The 16,255-nt window shown below is 38.0% G+C and overlaps 1 protein-coding gene across 1 annotated transcript in view; it reads left to right on the top strand.

Moving 5' to 3' along the window:
- Positions 1-16,255, top strand: part of LOC130571073 (low-density lipoprotein receptor-related protein 1-like) — a 106,021-nt gene that overhangs the window by 64,885 nt on the left and 24,881 nt on the right. The window contains exons 3-6 of the mRNA XM_057361778.1: positions 382-519; positions 5,003-5,122; positions 5,213-5,341; positions 5,451-5,711. Coding sequence (XP_057217761.1) covers positions 382-519; positions 5,003-5,122; positions 5,213-5,341; positions 5,451-5,711 — 648 coding nt within the window. The remainder of the gene's footprint in view (positions 1-381; positions 520-5,002; positions 5,123-5,212; positions 5,342-5,450; positions 5,712-16,255) is intronic.

The raw sequence follows: 16,255 nt of genomic DNA, 5'->3' as shown, positions 1-16,255 counted from the left end.
TTAAACTAGACACACAGGAATCATTCATTGTTTTAAGCCTTACTGCGTTGCATCACTTTTCTACAAAAACACGTTAGCTCATTCACACATTTTGGGGACTTTTGGTGTGCACTCCACACCCAATGTCTGAGAGAGCTCATGTCTGGACAGCAGACACACAAATACAGCTCATCCTGTAACTCAAAGACAAATACATGACCACACGCTTATGTATACAGTTGTAATACAACCCGAACACTAAGATTATTATGCCAAAAAAAAAGAAATAAAGCATAATAATCTTCATTGGAAGATACATCCATAACATGGGCCAAATTAAGTTTAGCTTTGCTAGGTTATTTACATCTTTTTTAATGTTGTTATGTGGTTTGTCTCTTTCAGGTCCTCATAACCGTGTGTCACGGTGTCCTCCTAATGAACATCAGTGTCTGGGTTCAGACGTGTGTATTCACATGAGCAAACTGTGTAATGGTGTTCCAGACTGCACTGACGGAGGAGAAGAGGGTCCACACTGCCGAGGTATTCACTACAACTACTTTATATGAGCAGGATAATGTTCAATACAGTGATTTTTCGATTCAGCATTTTACAGTATGCAGATTTTGTTATGTACTGTATGTATGATTTTACACCTAAAATGTTATGACACATATCACTATATTTGTGAAACACCAGAACACCATATAAACCTTGTGGCCCAATATATTTGTATATACAGCTATAATTAATCATTCTTTTTGGTTTGATTTTATATTTTTAATGTAACATTAGAGTTGTGCTATATTCAATATATAATATAAAACTGAATGAACTGTATAATATATACCATATACTGTATAAATATAATAATGTGGTCATTATTTAGTGACTTTGACAATGTTATGTGGAGGAACATGAAAAACTGAGAAACGGACACACACATTGCATGTTTTAATAGAAAAGTTAAAGCCAGGGTGGGTGATCCTGTCCAGAATTTTTTTTTGTCATGTTGGTTGTAAATCTCTTTACATCCTGATAGCAATCAAGAAGTATAGTGGTCAAATAATATTTTTATAATTATATATCGTCTGTGAAAGGCGTAGGACCAAAAACGTTCGCCCAATCAAAACGTTCTGGCGGAACGCTGTGACTGGTCATGTGAACATTTTCAGCCAACGTATTTTGCATACCACTGCACACCCTGTTCACGCAGACATCATACGCCATCAGCGCCGCAGTGCGCTCACGTCCGCTGTGTCAATGTAGAGAGAATGGCGGACAATCATCAACAATCAAACTTTCCTGTGGAACCGACAACAAGGAAATCTACAAAACGAAAGTCCGTTTTTGAAAAAGCAGTGACGATAAAACATCCAGATCATGAAAGAGGAAAAACTGGAATTAACATCGGTTCAGTTTTTACACGATGGAGACAGCTCCGGCAGGCAAAGGGTCTGAAAGACGATACCGTGGTTGCTCTCTTTCTTTTGGACAGGTATGTACATGCTTCGAGAAGAATTTAATGGATTTAGTTTGTCATTCGTTACGTGGATTTACAAAATACATTCATGTGTTTGGAGGAGGCGTGGCTTTGGACGGCGAATCGCACAGAGGGTGGGATTATAATTTCTGTACTAGCAGGCTAAAGTTAGCACCTTTCCAAATCAAGCACCCCACCTTTAATGAACCCAACAGAATTATTCATTTTGAAACTATTAGCTTTAGCAGCTAAATTGCAAAAATTAAAATGGGGTCAGATTAGACTGTGTTAAATCGTTTATGCAAAATAATATGGGACCTGTGAAAGATTTTCCTTATGCTACTGATGTTTTTATTGGTAGTTGTTGCGTGGAAAGCTCTTTCAAATGTTCATAGGTGTTCATGTTTTGTGTGTTCAGAGACTGCTTTAGTCTTGTCTAATGGGACGCTTTCAGGTCTTTTCAAATGCAGTTATCCTGGATTCACCTTAGAATCTGTTTCAGATTAACACAAACACACACACACTAGTATATTCAGGAAACTCTGTGGTTGTGTCATGCTCCGTACTTGTTTGTTAGTTTCCTCCCGGCCGTTGTCCCGTGTGCTGTCACTATCACCGCACGTGGGTTTTTGTTGTGGTTAGGTTCCCTCTTCCCAGCTATTAGCTAATTGCGGCACCTCTCTCCCATTCAGCCCGCACCTGTTCCTCGTTCCCCTTTTCCTATTTAATCCTGTCTTTTCTTTTGGTCTACGTGGGTATGTCTTGTGTGCAGTGTGATTTGTGGCTGTGTAACTTGTGGCTGTGTAACTTATGTTTAAAAGAGACTGTATTACATTTTTGTCCAGGACCATTAGGCGAGGATTTAATAGCCGCTCATCCGGACAGTGAGGCCGTATAGAGAGCATTAGGTCGGAAGTCCTTCGGCTGTCCTCTCTGTCCACAGTTCCAGACCCCGAGTGTCTGCGTCCGCTGCCTTTTCTGTTATCCTTTTGTTTTGGCTCTGTTTTTCCTGTTGTAATAAATATTTTCTCGCACTACCCTGCATCTGAGTCCTTCTGTCCCGTGACAGGTTGGGGGGCGATCTTCAATGAGGTGACACAAACCCGTCTGGACATGTACACACAGTTGATGTGATAGAGGTAGTTGGGGTTATTAAGGACATGAAACCAGAACACCCCACAGTAACCTGAAATGATAATAAACCAAATAAAGAGACTAATGGAATATTCTAAGTTATTTACAATTTAAAGTACTAGTTCATCAGGAAATGGACATTTCATTTACTCTCCCTCATGGTACTCCAAACAATGTTTTCAAGAATGTACCGACTGCTTAACTGATAATAAAAGTGGCAAGACTAATGACACTATAGATCAGTGCTTCTCAACAGGGGATCCGTTGTCCGGGGTCCCAGCTGACTTCCAAGGGGGCCTCAGGATGACTAACAATTTAAAATGAGCATTGAAATACATTTTGAAACAACTAAAAACCCAGATACTTATTATTTATATATATTATTTGTCTAACTAAATGCATTTTCTGTCTGAGAATCACATTCATGATCAGAAAACATGTTACTAGCTCCTCTTCAAGACTTCATGTACAGTATGAGGACATGAGCACAAATAATCAAGACTTTGTAGTCTTTAAAGCCACAGTATGTTACAGGATGACTAAACCAAAGTCACTAAAACATGATTATTTATTTTTATTCAGATATTTATTCAGAGCCAACTCGTTTGAGTTTTACAATCCTAATATTTTAAGAGCAATATTTGTTAATATTAGTTAACTACTTTAGTTAACACATGCTAACAATGAACAATTGCATTTGAAGTAGGTAACCTACAGTCAAGAAATCAGAATAAATCAAAATGGTTTAAAAAAGCAAAATGTTTTTAGTTTAGACATCCAAAACCATCAATGACTTGTGCACAAGGGTACGGTCATTTCAGAACAGAAAAAGGTCCTTCCGAAACTCTTGCTACAGAGATAGAAATAACATTCTTCAATGTGGTATAGTATGGTATACTGTAGCATTAATATTTGTTTTGATTGTAATTACTGGAATAGATAAACATGTTTATTAGATGGGGTTGCCCCAATACTTTTGTCAATATAGGGCGTGCAATGGGATGTGAGTGCTAAATATAAATTCTTACTTCAGGATATTGCAGTAAAATGTTAAGGTAAAGTAGGGCTGTGCAATTAATCGAAAATTAATTGTAATCGTCAATTTTGGCCTTCAACTATTACGAAAACAAAATAATCGAGGCAAAACGATTATTGTGCTGCATTCCATTTTGCAAGGATCCTCTCTTTTCTTGTGGTATAAATCCACAGTGCACCCTTTTCCTTTACAGTTGTTCAGCTGTGCTATTTCTTTACATTTATTTTGCAGTTGAATTCACAGTTTAAAAGCCAATTTTTCATTTTTCTATGTTGTTATAAAAGTTCGTGTAGGTAATCGTGTTAAATAATCGGAATCTCAATATTGGCCAACATAATCGTGATCATGATTTTTGTCATAATCGAGCAAAATCCCTGTCAAATTACTTTTTCTTCACAATCCTCTTATGTATTAGTAATGAAGAATTTACAGCACATGACGTTAAATTACTGACGAAAACCACTAAGGCTGTCTAATCTTTTTGCGTATATCACGATGACTGCTGAGAGCTGTTACACTGCAAAAAAAACATTGCTTGTTTTAAGCACAAATTCACTGAAATTTCATATTTTTTGAATAAAAACAAGACTTATTTTCTTAGGTCATTTTGCTCATCAAGAAAATGCTTCTAAATAAATAAGAAAGTCATTTTTTGCAGTGTAGAGAGAGGTTCATATGACTGTGCGCTCACATTTGTGGCATCGGCTGAGCTCTGCGACATGCAATGTGATTGCGCTTTTTTGTGTTAATATTACCTGTTTAATTACTACTGAAGTACCAGGTGCTGTTGTTTCATTTCAGTCACTCAGTGATTTGTCAAATCCATGCGACAGAAAAAAGACCTTTGCTGTTTTTTTATGTATATTTTTCTGGAATAAAGGATTAATGTACTATATGATATACTACATTCAATCTTCCTGTCAAGTTTATCCAGATCAGTTGTTGAAACTACAGTACAAAAACATATCTTCATGGTTTTGACATCACAACCCTGAGCTCATTAACATATGACCATCCACATTCAAATTTATTTGACCCGCATGAACTTAAGTCCATGATATCTGCTGGTGCAACAAACCTCAACTAACATAATAAGTCAATTTAAGTGTAATAACAAATCAAATGCAAAAGTATAAAAAATCCCCCCTTTACAAAATGCTTAAACAAAGATGCTAACTATAGTGCATACTCTGAAGCTTTGCAAATCTAGTGTATGATTCCTCCTTTTGAGACTCCTTTTATAGTAGTGGTTGATGGTTTAAATGTTATAGTCTTGATAAAGTGTCTGTGGATGGGAAGTGTGAATGGTCGGTATTTAATGGATTGTGTTGTGGAGTTTGACCTCTCAATGTCCTCTGGTTTGATGTCTACAGAAGGGGCGCTCAACTGTACTCTCGCTGGTTGCCAAGACAACTGTGCTGTGACCCGCACCGGCTCCATGTGTTACTGCAAGAGCGGATATGAGATCGGGCAAGACGGAAAAACCTGTAAAGGTCGGTGGCGCATGCTCAGTTTCATATGGACAAGAGTTCAAACATACTTTGTGAATGCAATGTCAAATCCTGCTCTGTGTCTGTGATCAGACTTTGATGAGTGTACGATATACGGCACCTGCAGTCAGACGTGCACAAACACAGACGGCTCATACGCCTGCTCCTGTGTGGAAGGTTATCTAGTTCAACCCGACAATCGCTCCTGCAAAGCCAAGAATGGTAAGATTCGCAGATGATGTATCAGGTCACAGTTCTGATGCATTTCATTTGTAATGAAAGGTTCAGCTGTTGTTATCGTTGAGATTTAAAGCTGTTTCTGTGTCTGTAGTGCCTGTGGACCGTCTGCCTGTGCTAGTCATCGCAAACTCTCAGAACATACAGATCACGTCGCTGAGTGGATCCAGCAGCCCGTCACTCTACATAACCACAAAACAGACCACGGCCATGGACTTCCTGTACGTACAGGAAACGGTGTGTTGGATCAATGTCGGCGACTCACCCGCAGGAACACATCTGAAGTGTGCCAAGATAACCGGACTCAAGAGCTTCATAGAGGAGAGGACCATCAACATCTCTCTCAGTTTACACCGTGAGTTACATAACAGATGCATTTTCTCACTTAGATTAGTTTGGCAAATACTGGAGGATTATCAGGTCGGAGATGTGTCGATAAAATGAAGCCATCTTTACTGGCTCGCCCTTACAGAAAATACACATACATTTCACATGTTTTTTAGATGTTTAATGGATGCACATGGATAACATGTGCAAAAAAATGTGTATAATAACATGTGAAAACCCATGGGATGACATGTGCAACATGTGGTCTTCACGTGGGATGAATTATCCCATAAAAATCTAGTTTGCCCCAAAGCAAGATTCCATGCAAGTTTTTGTGAAAGTGAATGAGGACAGAATGCTGCCAAGCTTGTAAAACTATGAATTTTATGCAGTGTTATTCACTGAATTCACTTTTCAGAACTTTCAGTCTGTATGTGCTGCTCAGACAGATTCATTGAATTGCTGAGACTCCAAATGCACAATAGAGATTAACCTGATATTTTCCCTGTGAAAGCAAGAGATGAGGAGAGAACTTGTATTTTACAGCAGACTCTCTCGTCCTGATCCGTGATGCCGTCTGTAATTTGTGCAGCATTTTCACTCTCAGCATGAGTGAACTGATTTCAAGGGAGCAGCAGTCAGCATGCAGCGTATTCTTAGCAAACGGTGTCATTTACGCTCAAGAACATTACACTTTCATTGGAAAAGTTTACCGCTGAACTGTCAAGAAAGCGTATTTTCTCATCTGAGGTTCATACTTCTATACAGTACAGGATGGATAATGTTTTTCTATACTGTACTAACCCTTAAGCGTTACATTTTTTCACCCGTCACGATAAGTTTATACACATTTACAGTAATTGGCTTTTAACAGTATCAGTTTTGTTTGTTACAACTTTGCTTTTGACAAGATTATGTCAATAACTCAGCACACACTTTCCTCATATTCTGTTGGAATTATCGGTGAGTTAGTCATCTCTCACAAGCTTCACGTAAATACAGCTGTTTGTCTGTCGCATGTTGTTGTAAAACTCAATGTAGAACATGATAAAACTGGCAGTTATTAGATTTCATTTCAGTTGGCTGTCTTTGGGTTTTGCTGGTTGCTCTTTATAAATTTAGTGTTTTTAAGTAGTGCTTAGTGTTTTTTAGAAATGTAGATAAAAATTATAAAAATGTTTAATTAAAAAAGAAAAAAAATCAATAAATTGAACGTGCCTAGGAATGCATTACATTCTTAGAGTGATAGTATATACACTGACAACAATCATAAAAAAATATGTATACGAGAGATGCACATATTTTGAGTTATGTTGTCATGGTCGACAAAGGGAGAGACTCAAATGCGGGATAACCAGAGCTTTATTGAAAACCGCAACAGAGCAAAAAGTTCACAAGGCACTAGCCGGCGACAGTCCTCCTTCGCGGGGCTGGATGGGAACGTCTGCTGGGGTGGAGGGATGCGCTGGAGCACGCTATAGATCCTCCGCGGGCGTGAGACTGAAGAGAAGCGGGCTCGGGGAGGTCCCTCGACCCGAGACTCGCAACGCGAGATACGTGGGTATCGCCCTGGAGGGCTGCAGATCTGGTTCCGCAGGAACAGTGCCGGGTGGAGGAGAAGATCGCCGTCCGGGACGCCAACGGGAACTGCCGGGAAGAAGAGCCAGAGACGTAGACGAAAGAGAGAAACAGGAAGCACACGGGAGAACTTACTAATACCACGGCAAGGCTAGACACAGAAGCAGAAACTACAAAGACTAGGCAGAGACTAAGACTGCGAACAAGGCTGAGACTGTGGCTTTGACTTTGGCTTTGACTTTGGCTTTGACTTTGGCTTTGGCTTTGACTTTGACTTTGGCTTTGGCTTTGACTTTGACTTTGACTTTGACTTTGGCTTTGACTTTGGCTTTGGCTTTGACTTTGGCTTTGACTTTGGCTTTGGCTTTGGCTTTGGCTTTGGCTTTGGATAATGCAGGATGCCTCTAGAACTATGAGAGTCTGCACGGGGAATGGAATCCAACGGTCAGACACGGGACAAGACACACAAAGGGATAATAAAGAGGAAACCTAACGAGCGGGAATAGAAGGCAGGTGCGAGAATAATTAGGGGAACGAGACATCAGCAGTGACGGGTACGATCTACAGGTGCAGGCGTGACGAGTGGAAAAAACCCAGTGAACAAGAAAAGCCTAAACGGTAGTGATGTTTCATTCGTGAACGAATCGTTCTTTTTGAACGAATCTTTTAAGTGAACGAATCGTTCTCGTTCACGAAATGCAATGACTCATATTTCTCGTTCACTGAAATCTCTCCTTCGAGCACAAAGCGTCTTGGCTTAAAAGAGTGTCTAAAGCACGAGCCAATGGCGTTCGAGAGTGAGCTTTGACAGAGCATATGATTGGTTGAATGTACTGAGCGAACACGCGCATCACTGTCTGACCCGCTGATTCTCGTTCATGAACGAAATGAACGATCAGTCATCTCGTTCGTAAGTGAACGAAAGGACCCGCTGATTCTCGTTCGTGAACGAGCTGTTACTTCTCACTCGTAAACGTAATGAAAGATGAGGTCTCTTGTTCAACAAATACAGAAACGGACACAATGTAAAGATCCTTACGAAAATAATAAAATAATGCAAGCTGATGGTTAAATGTAACAAAGACAAATGAATATTGTCATTTTTATTGCATGGAAAATGTCAAGCCCTGTTTACTCGGTTATTGTACTGCAAGCACAGGTGTTTTGGGTGCATTTTGTATAATTTATTGTTCTTTCAAATAAAAACGACTTCATTACAATTAGTCTTCTCTAAAAACTGAAAAACAAAAAAGTATTGGTTAGCTCTCATTCGCGTCACGTCAGCAAATCGCATTCCAGTTCCGGCGCATTCCAGTTCCGGCTGTGAATTGGTTAGATCTTCCACTGAACGAATACGCCCACACTGACCAAGTCGCTGTTGAGTCTGAACGAGAGAGATACATCTCGTTCGTGAACGAATTGAACGAAATGAACGAGAGTGTACAGGCTAGGTCGGTCATTTAGCATGTGAGTCTCGTTCAGCAATCAGCAGAAAGCGCAGTTACAGGTAGGCTACTTTGCACGCTTGTTCGTTTAAAATACATGAACTTTACGTTTAACATAATCCCAGATTTATGAATGTGTAAATGACCAAACAAATAACTTTTAAATTATGCAGAAAAACCTTGTGCGTTGGTCATCTGAACCACTTGTTTAGACTTATTTTATTTATTTAATGAGTAGACCAGAGACACATTTTAATAAAGCATGTAATCAGTTTATACGCCCATTAATACGTTCGTTGACATAACACAACTCTTTTTCGCCACCTGCTGGCGTATTATAGAAATGGTCACTGAACGAATCGGTGAACGAATATGAACGAATCATTTTGGTGAACGAACTGAAATAGAACGAATCACTCAAATGAATCATAATTCCCATCACTACTAAACGGGGAAACGCAAGGGTGGGGAGAATGACACAGACACTGAGCACGTGAGCCGCCGTCACCCGACGGGGAACACGTGCTCGCCAACAAACGAAACACTCTACTCCTACCAGATGACACACAGACAAAACCAGTCGTGACATATGTTTACTCACAATACTTTATTTATATTCAAGTTGCCCAATTAATGTTTGTTAAACAAACAAACATGGTTTTTATATGTAAACGTTTCATAATGTGTTTTTAAGGTGCGGTGTAGTTTTTTGGATGATCTATTGACAGAAATGCGATATAATACACTGTAACTATGTCTTCAGAGGTGTATACAGACTTTACATAATAAAGAGTTATGTTTTTATTATCTTTGAATGAGCTATTTCTATCTACATACTGTAACGCAACGTAAGGGGGCCTTGTGCAACGAGGGAAGAAAAGTTAACGTTGCCAGGAAAAATATGAACAAGAAACAATGCCGTTTTACTTTCCACGGGTTTATTAAGTCCTCATATCGTCTGCTCGTCAGCATACATGCGGGCTGAGCGACAAAACACAAAACATCCTCACGTTGGTAAACAAAAGAAAAAGGATAGAAGTCGACAGAGCGGTTCTCTCGTCTTCCCCCCACTGCTTCTCTACCACCCGCCACAAGCATGCGCCGTGTCCTCCCTACCGTAACTGCTCTAAGTGGCCGTTACAATACACCACGGGTCCCCTTACACGCAATTCGTCATGTTGTTTCTACAGTGGCCCTAAACTGACAGACTGCTCTAGAGTGTGTTTGTAAATACGTTATCTCCTTCAGCAAAGAAACGAAAACGCAATGACATCTTAGTCAGCCACCGTAGTGTTTCGAAAGAAGGGGGGAGAGGGGTGTTCGCAACCTCACAACTCCATTTTTTCAAATTATATATAATATTAATCTTTTTCAAGAAGATATTAAGTTAACAGAGCTCAGAAATTCAAGTTTAAAAATGTACAGTAACCTCCCACAGCCTTAGCAATAAAGGCACTACTGGTTCTGGTTACCACAAAACAAAACAAAATATAACAAACTCTGCTCCATGTAACAAACTCAAGTGTATTATATTTTATATTATTCCAGTATATTTAAGATGTTAAATATATAATTAGACCTTAAAGATATTTTATATATTGTTTACATTTTGATTCAGTAATAAATGTTCTGTTAGTTGTATTTTGTTTAAACTTTTGTGTAGTGTTAAAAAACTGAAACGGGAAGTTCTTCTTGACCGGCGTTGGAGCAGCATTGCTTACGTTTTACGACGGGATAATAATGATTTCTCTGAATATCTCATTATTATATATTATTCTCTGGATTGATGTATGATTATGGTTAGAGTAGTTTTTTGCCAAAAATACATTGGCACCACCGAAACCAAAAAAGCAATGGTTTTACCTTCTGAATTGTTACGTGTATCCGAGTCTTACGGCCTCTTGAATGATAAAAAGTAGGTCGGAGCTTAATTTCTTTTGGAATTAATTGGATTGCTGGAAGTTGGAAGAGATGTTTGAAGGGGGGAGAGAATGTTTCTAATTTTGATTAAATATTTAACAAAGAATGACCATATGGATAAATAATTTATAATAAATAGTACATAATAAATAAATAATAATAAAATAAATGAAAAATAAGCATTCCATGTCTGATTTCATGGTGACTTTAAACCCAATATTACAGTAATATTTAGCATGTGATATGATTTTTGCTTTTTTTTATTAAAACATCTATCTACTGTTCTGTATAGAAAATGATTTTTACTTTGGTTTTGCTTCATTATTTTCCAGCGTTTAGCAAGTTTGTAAGGACTTCTTACACACACACACACACACACACACACACACGCACGCACGCACGCACGCACGCACGCACACACAGGGTTGACTGCAGCATGCCCTCACTAGGAAGTGATAAAGAGATCATTGACTTCCCGTTGCCAGTTATTGAGTTCCTGCCTCTAGAGTTAAGGATATACTGTAACAGAAGAAAGAGATGGAAAGAGAAAAGAAATAAATAAATCTAAAACAGCATGTTTAGACGTGTGTATATGTAATAGTTTTAAACATTTATTACACCTTCGCAAAAGAAGTGGAGGACTTGCAGTCAAAACGTTTCTTACAGAAAGAGTGAATACTTTTAATAGTGTCATTAAAGTGATTTGCTATTTTCATAGCAGAGCCTTACGCAACGTAGACATCACATTTTCCACATAGTTTTTCAAAACACTTTCAAATAGCATTCCTTTGCAGAAAGCTCATAGTTGTGTGAAGTGAACCTGCGTTCAGATGTCTGTGAGCTGCTGGGTGTGTTGTGGCCGTCTTTGGAGAGGTCACACAGGAAATGTGTATGCTGTGATTCATGACCTCAGCATGACACACAGATGAGACCACCAGATGTTTTCTTTATTTTTACTTTACGTCCTTTCCGTTTTAAACACTGAGGAATAGTAGCGTGTAACGTGAAATGAGTATGTAGATCAAAATGTAATATTCCAATTCAAAATTGTATTTATAGTTTTTAAATGGTATAGTTTTCAATGCAGTTGTAAGCAACCTTTTAATGTACATGAACTGTTAAAAACAGATGGAATTCCAGAAATCATCTGTTTCCTTACAGATCTCTTTTCATGGATTTAAATGTGATATTTTCTTTGACACATTTGTTTTAATAGTAGTTGCACTCAAGTGTTTACAAAAATGAGCCATTAGTTACAGCACTAAAAGTGCTCTTGGCTTTCTAAATCACTCACACACATATAGTATGCATGTACAGTATTATGGAGGACAAAAAAATGATAAATAAGTATAAAGTACAAATAAATAAATGAATTAATACAAGTAGAAATGTAGTAATACATAAATTAATAAACAAATACATATGTACTGTACATGCAAATATATATATATATATATATAAATTCATGCATAAATAATTAAATGGATTAATAAATACATAAATAAATAAATTTGCCAAAAATATCAATTTTGTAGCATTTTTGTAATACCACATTTATTTCTGTATTTCTACATTTATTTATGAATTAAGGTAGACGGTCCTTCTCATTGCAGGACAGGTACAGGTTGCACGTGATGTCCCGTCAGTGCGTTTCAGTAGCGCAAAGTGCAGGGCAGGAAGTTTCAATTCAATTCAATTTTATTTATATAGCGCTTTTCACAATGTGCATTGTTCCAAAGCAGCTTTACAGGAGCAAATAAGAAAAACACAGAAAGGTGAAACACAGCACAGTGCATGGTGTTTATAGACCAAGCAAGATCATTATAATAAATAATATCTAATAAATAAATGAATAAATAAATGCAGTCTCCCGGTGAGCAAGCCAACACTGCACTGCTCTGCTGTGGCGAGGAACCCAAACTCCAATGCTGAATAATGGAGAAAAAAAAACCTCGGGAGAAACCAGGCTCAGCCGGGAGGGCCAGATCTCCTCTGACGTGTCATAGCTGCACTCAGTGACCCCAACCAAAGCCACCGAGCAATGTCCAGGAAGTGTTTTCTGCAGTACACAAGCTCAAAATGCCTCTTTTGCATTGTTTACGTTACATAAATCGATCAAACCATGAAACCACAAGGCGTTTTTATTGTGTAGCAAACGTGGAAAAGAAACACAGAAATAAATGTAGTATTACAAAAATGTTACAAAATGTATATTTTTGACTGATTTATTTATTTATGCATTTATGTATTCATTTGTCTTTTGATTTTTTATTTAATTATGCATGCATGTATTTATATATTTATTTATGCGTGTATTTTTTATTCATTTGTTCATTTATGCATTTATGCATGTATTTATTTAAGTCATTTTTTGTCCTCCACACAGCATGTATGGCCTGTAAGACACTCTTCCGGAGGTTTTTATTCATCCATATGTGTCTGTGTTTTTATGTGCGTGTTTTATGAGTGGTTTGCGTAGGCTGCCTGGGTTTGCTGCAGCATATTTATATTCTGTTTTGTGGGACATTTTCCAGACATTGTGGTTGACATGAGCCGAGTCAACTTTAACCCCATCCCTCCAGCCGTCTGCAGTCTGACAGTTTGATCATGTGACTTTGCCAAAAATATCTTGTATAGGAGATGGCATCTTTACATGTTCGCACTGCATTTAGGATGAAGGGGCACACGTGGCTGGCCTGCTCATATACTATCTCCTGCCGCAAGCACACCACTTCCCAACCGCTACCGTCTTTAATCCAGACATAAAACCTGTGCCGCAATCAGAGCGATAGGCCATAATCGTGTGGTTAAAATCTGATATTGTAACAGCCAAGATATGTTATAAATCCTTGTGTTTACTGTAATACAGTTTCTTAATTCTAAGGGAAAATGTGGGCCAGTGTTCTGCGTGTATGTTATTAATCATGTGTTTTATTGAGTTGTGGTTTTCCAGTAAAGGGATTTGGTGTGTCTCATGGTAAAAACTGTAGTGTAAAGAGAGGATGTGTGATGAAGTAATTTGGGTTCAAGCAGAAGGGAGTGGTTCTCTGATGTGTGGTCTGCTTGGTACAGAAGTTTCCGGAAAGCCTCTTAAATGTGCTTGAATCGGCTCACTCTCCAGTGCGGCAGACACGCATTCAATCTATTGTTTTGATTTAATCTCTATTAAACCTTCTGTCCTTTTCTGTGGCTATTCTCGCTCGACTTGGCCTGATTTAAAGATGTTAAAGATTTTTTTCTTTTCTTTTAAATTACAACGTAAACTTTCAGTAAGGCATTCATTTATTTCTGGTGCAAATTCTTGCGGTTTTGTCTTTTGTTTAGTGTTTTAGAACTGACAATAGGTGGGTCTTACATTGACATACTGCAAGTAATGCAAAGGCAAAAGCCACCCTCGATTAGCAGGGATATACAGAATTTAGCTTTAAATCTCCTGTACATAGGCAGAGTTAGGAAAAAATCTGAATTTAAGGATGTGCTTCTCTTCCACTCATGACTTGAGATTTTTAAATATATGCAAAATGTAACAGTCACAAGAGGAATTCTGAGTTATGTTTCGGTAATAAAACCTAAAAAAATCCCTTAATATTTAATAATTATGACTAATTTATTCTAAAGTAGAGAATTTTTGGAGATGAGGGATTCAAGGTCTATTAAACAAGAGTTATTTATAAAGTAATGTATATAAATTAAATGCATATTTTGGGTGCAGCTGATTACTATCCTCGAAAGTCTAAAATGCAAATATGTCATGGAAATGCATAACCATTCAAAGAGAATTGTACAATTATGTATGACTATTACAAAAACAATCCCATCCTTAAACCTTAACCATCACTTGTGTGACAGCAGATCATATCAAAATGAGAAAACAAAATGACATGATATGATATATTCGTAAAGCAGTTACGAATTGCCCATGGGTAAATTCTAAATGTATTCTAAAAAATTGCGTTCATACTGTAGCAGTTAGATGGTTTCATTCCATCTACCAGTTCCATAACCATTTGCAGAAGTGATAATTCTGTATTAAGAGTCTTGATTAAAATACAAGTATTTTCGTTTGAGGTTGTCTCAGGAGTTTCTTAAGAGCCACAGCAACAGTGTTTGTTTTTCTACACTATAGCTGAATAGCTGAAGGGAAGATTGTGTCGCACATGGAATTTCTGACCCTCCTTCCACAATTTTACCAAGAATTACAATTCGCTTGAAGCCAGGTTTCTCAGCCTGTTGATTCTGACGGTTTTCTCTGTGGTGTTCCTCTATTCTTTCAGTGCTCAGATGGCAGCTGCCCAAGGCTCTCTGGAATGATCCATTCATCTTCCTCAACCTTCATTTGAACACTTGCTCTTTTCTTTTCTTTATGTGTTTTGATCTGTGTTTTTCATCACTGGCTTTCAGTCCGCGCAGCTGGAAAAGTTTAGACAGGACTGGGCTCTAAAATAAACAACACCTTTGGGGATACAGCCCTTGATTCCGGTAAACGCCTGGCCCTTACACAATCGCCAACTTTCCTTTGTAGAAACCAAAGAGGCTAACTCTCCTTTTACTGTCTCTACCTCTCACTCGTCCATCTCTCCATCTGTGAGGAGTTTCCTCAACCATCTCACACTAGAAAGGAGTTCTTGCATGTGGCACGGTTTACAGCCACTCGGTGGCTTTTATTCACTTACTGTGCGTGCATACTCGCATATTTGTGCTGCTTTTACAGAAAGCACGGTTTATGATTTAGTTCACATCTAAATAAAGTTTAGGATTAACTTTAAGAACAAAATGTGCTTCAATTTTCCAGTATATAGTGTAGTCAGCAATGAATATGTAAAGATCTCAGAATGAACGGTTCTTGAACTATTGTTTCTGTAATTCTTCTAATATATGAGGTATCATTTTATAGTTCTTAAACTCTTACTGTATAGACAACAATTGGGTCTAGTTTTATTTCTTCAAACAAGAACTTTAGGAGGAGACTCCATTACATCTCCTATTAGTAACGTTTTCCTGAAGGGTTACTGTATACAGTACTGTCTTGTATAAAATTGTCAAACATTTTATATTCAAAGAAACTATTTGCCAGACCTCTGTGAAAACATGAATGTCTGAAGTTAAAGACAGGAGGTTTCAGACACATCGAGACGTTTAACATTTTAAGGTTAGACTGAGGTGTATTGGAGGTGAGGTGGGTTGGGGGGGGGTGTTTGTGGTGGGCCAAAACTGGTTAGCCACAGCAACGGCAGCTGTTAAAACAACCTTTTTTATAAATGGTGTAACATGTGTCCAGATAGTCTCCTGACTAAGCTGTTTTTAAGAGAACGCATGAAATAAAAAAGGAAAACATGAACGTAGGACCATGGTGTTATTATTAGCACTATAATAAAACACAAATACACTCGCACATACACTTGACTTATTTAGGTAGTGGTGTATTTATACAGTATAAATCATAATGTTTTATGTCCACACGAATTATTGTTTTGTGCAATAGTACTTATAGATGTACAGTATATAGATCGCCTCTATCACTTTTACTTAGCCAGTCCACTGTCAAGCTTTTAAAAGGACAAACTAAGACCATAAACATGAAAGAGGTTATCCAGTCAAACATAAGTGGATCTTGTACATTTTTATAACG

This window comes from Triplophysa rosa, linkage group LG20 (genome assembly GCF_024868665.1).
Source record: "Triplophysa rosa linkage group LG20, Trosa_1v2, whole genome shotgun sequence".
Taxonomy (NCBI): Eukaryota; Metazoa; Chordata; class Actinopteri; order Cypriniformes; family Nemacheilidae; genus Triplophysa; species Triplophysa rosa.
Note: the sequence above shows the minus strand (reverse complement) of the source record. Positions and strands in the feature narration are given on the sequence as shown.